The 6,205-nt window shown below is 36.3% G+C and overlaps 1 protein-coding gene across 6 annotated transcripts in view; it reads right to left on the bottom strand.

Moving 5' to 3' along the window:
- Positions 1-2,334: 2,334 nt before the first annotated feature.
- Positions 2,335-6,205, bottom strand: part of stck (LIM zinc finger domain containing stck) — a 39,881-nt gene continuing 36,010 nt past the window's right edge. For 2 of the 6 annotated variants that reach the window (XM_089639689.1, XM_089639690.1), the window contains exons 8-10: positions 5,353-5,494; positions 3,838-4,047; positions 2,337-2,689 (exon numbers count right to left, since the gene is read on the bottom strand). In XM_089639689.1, the coding sequence (XP_089495815.1) occupies positions 3,848-4,047; positions 5,353-5,494 (342 nt within the window). In that variant the 3' untranslated portion in view covers positions 2,337-2,689; positions 3,838-3,847. Of the gene's footprint in view, positions 2,690-3,837; positions 4,048-5,352; positions 5,495-6,205 lie in introns of all 6 variants that reach the window. The other 4 variants (XM_089639693.1, XM_089639692.1, XM_089639688.1 and 1 more) reach the window with 4 other exon arrangements.

Raw genomic sequence — 6,205 nt, 5'->3', positions numbered from 1 at the left:
ACATATTACATAAAATAAAGACATAACTACATTAGTAAAATATGATTATAAAAAAATAGTATGGCAAATTATTAAAAATTAAATATTCCAATAAAGCAGTTAATTATAATTACATACTAAAATAACACGGGCAGTGATATTTTCTAACATGGATAACGAACAATAATTTTTTATATTTAGATTTTGTTACTTTTAAATAGAACATTGTAAAAAGTGATCTTCTATCCCATAGTGAAAAGTAGTACATAATTCTATAAGACACGTTTAATTAATATTACTTCAATGTAACTAATAAGGCACAAAAGTTAATTATTTGGGATTTTCCCCAAATTATCCTTATTTGAGATGTTTTCTCAACTATCTTTCTTCCCCAATAATGCTTATTCCATTATTTAAGATGTTCCACCGATCATCCTTATTCGAGATGTTTTCTCAGCTATTATTATTCAAGATTTTCCACCAATCATCCTTATTCGAGATGTTTTCTAAACTATCTTTGTTTGAAGTGTTCCCCAATCATCCTTATTTCATTATTTAAGATGTTCCACCAATCATCCTTATTCGAGATGTTTTCTCAGCTATTATTATTCAAGACTTTCCACCAATCATCCTTATTTGAGATGTTTTCTAAACTATCTTTGTTTGAAGTGCTCCCCAATCATCCTTATTTCATTATTTAAGATGTTCCACCAATCATCCTTATTCGAGATGTTTTCTCAGCTATTATTATTCAAGATTTTCCACCAATCATCCTTATTCGAGATGTTTTCTAAACTATCTTTGTTTGAAGTGTTCCTCAATTATCCTTATTTCATTATTTAAGATGTTCCACCAATCATCCTTATTCGAGATGTTTTCTCAGCTATTATTATTCAAGATTTTCCGCCAATCATCCTTATTCGAGATGTTTTCCAAACAACATCCTTATTCCATTATTTATATTCAAGATATTCCACCAATCATCCTTATTCGAGATGTTATCTAAACTATACAGTAGAACCCCGTTAATTCGAACCCCGATAATTCGAAAAAACGCGTAATTCGAAATTTTCGCAAAAAAAATTTCCGCTGAAAAATTTTTTCATACAAAACTTTTTTTTAATTCGAAATTCGTTAATTCGTAATTCGAAATTTATTTTTGTCCGCGCACGAAAATTTGTTCGTGTAATTCGAAAAAATTTGTTTTTTGCGAAAATAAATCATAATATTTCGTAAATCTGAATCTAAAAGTCAGCCGTGGCGGTAAAACGCCGAAAAATGTATTTTTACGTGGTTATACATCGTCCTAATTAGTATTATTATTTTGTAAATCTGAATCAATTTACACTGGAATGTCGTATTTTTTCAAATTTATTTCGAATATCCGAGTTTAAAGGGCCGAGAAAATACATTTTACGCGGATATATGTCGTAGTTTTACGAGTTTACGCCAAATATCTGCATTTAAAGGGTCGGCCGCGACTCGGCTGCGTAATTTCGATTTACGCGTAAATATATCGTATTTCATCACCACGACGGAAATCCGCCGCGAAATTTCAATTTACGCGGAAATATATCGTATTTTTACTAACTTTACTTCGAATATCCGCGTTGAAAAAATACGGCGCGACGGAAATCGGCCGAAAAATTTCCATCTATGCCGAAATATGACATATTTTTACGAATTTACTTCAAATATCTGAACTTAAAAGGCCGGCCGCGACGAAAAACTGCCGACAAAATTCGATTTACGCGGAAATATATCATATTTTTACGAATTTATTTCGAATATCCGAGAATTTGAAGAGCCGGCCGCGACGGAATACGGCCGCGAATTCTCGTTTTACGCGGAAATATATCGTATTTTTACGAATTCAAATTCAGATATTTTAAATAAAGGGCCGGCCGCGACAGAAAATTACCGCGAAATCTCGATTTACGCGGTAATATATCGTATTTTTACGAATATCTCAATTTAAAGGGTAGGCCGCGACCGAAATCGGCAGCGAAATCTCGATTTACGCGTAAATATATAGCATTTTTATGAATTTATTTCGAATATCTGAATTTGAAGAGCCGGCCGCGACGGAATACGGCCGCGAATCCTCGTTTCACGCGGAAATATATCGTATTTTTACGAATTCAAATTCAGATATTTGAAATAAAGGGCCGGCCGTGACGGAAAATTACCGCGAAATCTCGATTTACGCGGAAATATATCGTATTTTTACGAATATCTCAATTTAAAGGGTAGGCCGCGACCGAAATCGGCAGCAAAATCTCGATTTACGCATAAATATATAGCATTTTTACGAATTTATTGCGAATATCTGAATTTAAAGGGCCGGCCGCTACGGTAATCGACCGCGAAAATAAAGAAAGAATTGGTATTAATACGAATTTACCACTAAAATACCACCCGGATTTGAAGAGGCGGCCGAGAAAATCGATTTTCGGCGTTTTTTTTTTTTTTTTTTCATAAAATTTCGAATTACGTGGGAATTCGTTAATTCGAAATTTGATTTTTGATGTCCGCTGGATTTCGAATTAACGAGGTTCTACTGTATTTGTTTGAAATGTTCCCCAATCATCCTTATTCCATTATTTAAGATGTTCCACCAATCATCCTTATTCGAGATGTTTTCTCAACTATTGTTTGAGATGTTTCACCAACTATCCCCTTTTGAAATTTTGTAATAATTGAGATTCTCCTGAAACAAGAAAAGGATAATAATTAATATAAATAATAAATAAATTACTACATCAGACGCTAAAAAGCAGTGTCTGGAAATGCAAAATGGTAAAATTAGGTATGTTATAAAATCAATACAAATACGAAAATTGCAATCATAAGTTTCAACAATGAGAGGAATTTATCATTATCATCTGTTTATCTTAATGGATAGTTCAAATTCAAATATTGTCAAGAAATTACTGTGATTTGATGCACTACCTCTTTCTTCAGCGAACGTTTCAGACAACGTGACAGTGTTCAACATCAGGGCAGATGTGTAATGTTGTAACTGTAACGCTGTCTGAAACATTGGCTGAGGAAGGAGGTAGTGCAAAAAACACGGCATAATAACCCAAAAATAAATCACGATCATACTTTTGGCTGTACATATCCCATAACATTGTTAAGAAAGTTGATTAGGTTGGAAAAATTGGACTGTATCATTTGCAATTCTCGTATATCATATAAAATAGGTTGCAGCTAGTCTGGGTGTTCAGATGTTGATTCTGACGTCTGATTCATTTCTGAAATAGACTTACAGCAAATTTTAAATTAAATATAATCATTAAAGACAATATTAGCGACTCTCAAACTTTTGGAAATTTTAAACAGAAAAATCAGAAAAACATTTAGTCGCATCTAGGAATTGAACCCAGGACCTCAGCCTTGCCGGGGCTTTGCTCTACCACTGAGCTAGTTCGATCCTATCCCCTTCCGTCATATTTAACTGTATCAAACTTCGACTAATAAATACCAGCATTGCAATAATTGTGAACAAGTAAATACCAGCATTGCAATAATTGTGAACAAGTATCAAGCACTAGTTGAGCACTAATGGAAATATCCGAATATGTTATTATAGTCGCTTTATTTTGATCTTTCGACGGCTAAATTTGCCTGCATTGGGTAGACAGTCTGAACGAACCTATTGATTTGTGATGATAAATTTGTGTAGTTGTACAAACTTACATGTTTAATCAAACTTATGGTGATCTCACTGCAAGTGTAGACATTGTGGTTATCAGTGCAAAAAAAGATACTATATACATATCACATTGAATGTGAGTGTCGAAACTCAATCGTGATCAAGTATTTAGTAAAATTGTCAAAAATTTAAATAAATACCGTTAGTGGTCTAAGAGACGGACTTCTTGGGTGTGTTTTCGTGTGCACGGCGCAGGCGGCGGCGCATCTCGTTGGGGAAGCGCTCGTAGCAGCGCTTGCACACCGGCTTTTCGTCGCACTCGTAGAACTTGCTCTTCAGGTTCAGCTTCGTGTCGCAAATGGTGCACGCAAAGTGGTGGACGCACCACGCCTTGTTCAGGGCCGTGAAAACTGCAAAACAACAATTGTAATTGGTCAAACCAAATTTTATTATTTTATGTTTTGATACATTGAAATCCTGATGAGTTAAAAACCTCATTTGGAAAATGCCTAAGATGTAAACAATTGAGGAATTATTTAATAATAGGCACAAAGAAGACAGACATGCCCTAATGCAAAATCTGGATATCATTTACGTGTATTACTTGTAAAAAGGACTACATAGACATTCCTAATCAGATTTTATTTTTGAATTGACTACAACTACAATGCGAGTGTCCTGTAGTCTGAGGATTCATTTATTGACAAATAACTGAAAGGGACACAACACACCCGTGTCACTCCCCTCGCTCCGCACAAGTTGGTTGATTTCCCTCGCCCTTATGGGCAGGTCTATCTTTTCTTTGGTCTGCAATAATATTCAACACACCCCATAGTCAAATCAGGAACTAACTTACTTGATTGATAATTTGTTAAAAATGCATAAATGAACATTGACTTCTGTAGTTTCTGATTATATTTTGAGCAATCTCTCGTTATGGGCATTGTAATATGTACATAGTTTATAACTTATTTCATTGTCAATCATACGCCTAAGTCTGCCATCAGCAGGGATGCGCTAGTGCAAATCGTGTTGATACAAAAAAATTATGGATTTAAAAAAGAGTGTGTTTGATCATTAGTTTCTCTTTTGACTGCCTGCAAAGTTAAGTATGTTAAGCTGTAAGCACATACTTTGTGTACTAAATAAAAGGAAGAGTTACTTATGTATTTGCAGGAAGCAGTGTGGTTTAGAGAAAGGTTTGAGATTATTTGGAGGTCAGATTACATCATTTCGAAATGACGTAATAAGTGAAAATTATTATACATAGGCACTTATCGCCAAAACCATAATCATGTAGGAATATTATAATAAATTCTGCGAGTTAGTATTGCTAACGAGACACGGAATATTATTTAGGTAAATTTTAACATATTATTTAATTTAGAGGATTAACTAATTACAGAAAATGGAAATTGAAGAGATGGAAATTTGAGACATGATATAAAGAGTTCCATGGCAACTCAGGACAGCGACAATTCAACATACTTTTGAAAGAGACGGAAAAAAGAAAACTATAAACCTAACCCAACGTAACCTAGTTTCATTATATCACTTTTCATAAGTGTGTTGAATTGTCACTGTCCTGAGTTGCCCGGTTACCGATAGAGAGCATGGTAAAGATAGAATAAGAACAAATATTAGACCTCGAGATCACTTTCCAAAACAAGAGATATTCAATCTTATCCTAAAAAATAGTAATGTAGTAGCCTCACCATCTCCAGCGATGACCTGGTTGCAGACGAAGCACAGGTTACCAAACAGCAGATGGTAGTGGGTCTCGCAGTACGCCAGTCCCCTCTTCTCGTAGTGCCGGTGGCCATGGAAAGGCTTCTCACACTTGGCGCACACAAAGTGCTGAAATAAACAAACAGAACTAATATTATTAGATAGCATAGAGAGTGTGGACAACTCATCGCTTAGGATGTGGAAACACGGCTAGCTGCCATGCTCAGCTGCTGTGTTCAACGACACTGGGAACAGTCTCACGAATGATGCATCCGAGATACAAGGTCGCATCTCGGAGTATTTAGACCTTACCCTCGCACTCGGGCTTCTGCGGGGGTATACCTTCTATTTCCCTAGATACTCGTGGGACCTAAAATCAATCATTCAAACAAACAACTATAGTCCTTTAGGGAACTTAGGGGAGAGGAGAACTGGGGCTACCTCAGTGAACTCTTCCCTCTTGGGGCCTTCGAGGAACCAAGGGGTGAGAGGAGAGCTGAGTTCACCGCGGTAGACTCTTCCTTCATGGGGCCTTCAGGGAATCCAAACAAAGAGGGACTTTCGATTGACGATGTAGTGCTGACAAGTTGGACCGATGATCCTCGTATGCAGCGCATATCGAATTGCATGGCACTACAGCTCTTCATTCATTCACCTACATATTACTGCAAGCGACCGACGTACGCCTGCCACTGTTTCCAGCCATGCTGCTACAGGATCCTCCAGGGATATCATACACAGGAAAACAGGGAACAAACTTAAAGGAATGTAGTGAAATGGGAGATGGCACAGTGGGCCGATGATCGAGTTGCCTGAGTGTGCCATAATCTAACTATCCAT

This window comes from Hesperophylax consimilis, chromosome 14 (genome assembly GCF_061612785.1).
Source record: "Hesperophylax consimilis isolate HC1 chromosome 14, BYU_Hcon_1.0, whole genome shotgun sequence".
NCBI lineage: Eukaryota > Metazoa > Arthropoda > Insecta > Trichoptera > Limnephilidae > Hesperophylax > Hesperophylax consimilis.
Note: the sequence above shows the minus strand (reverse complement) of the source record. Positions and strands in the feature narration are given on the sequence as shown.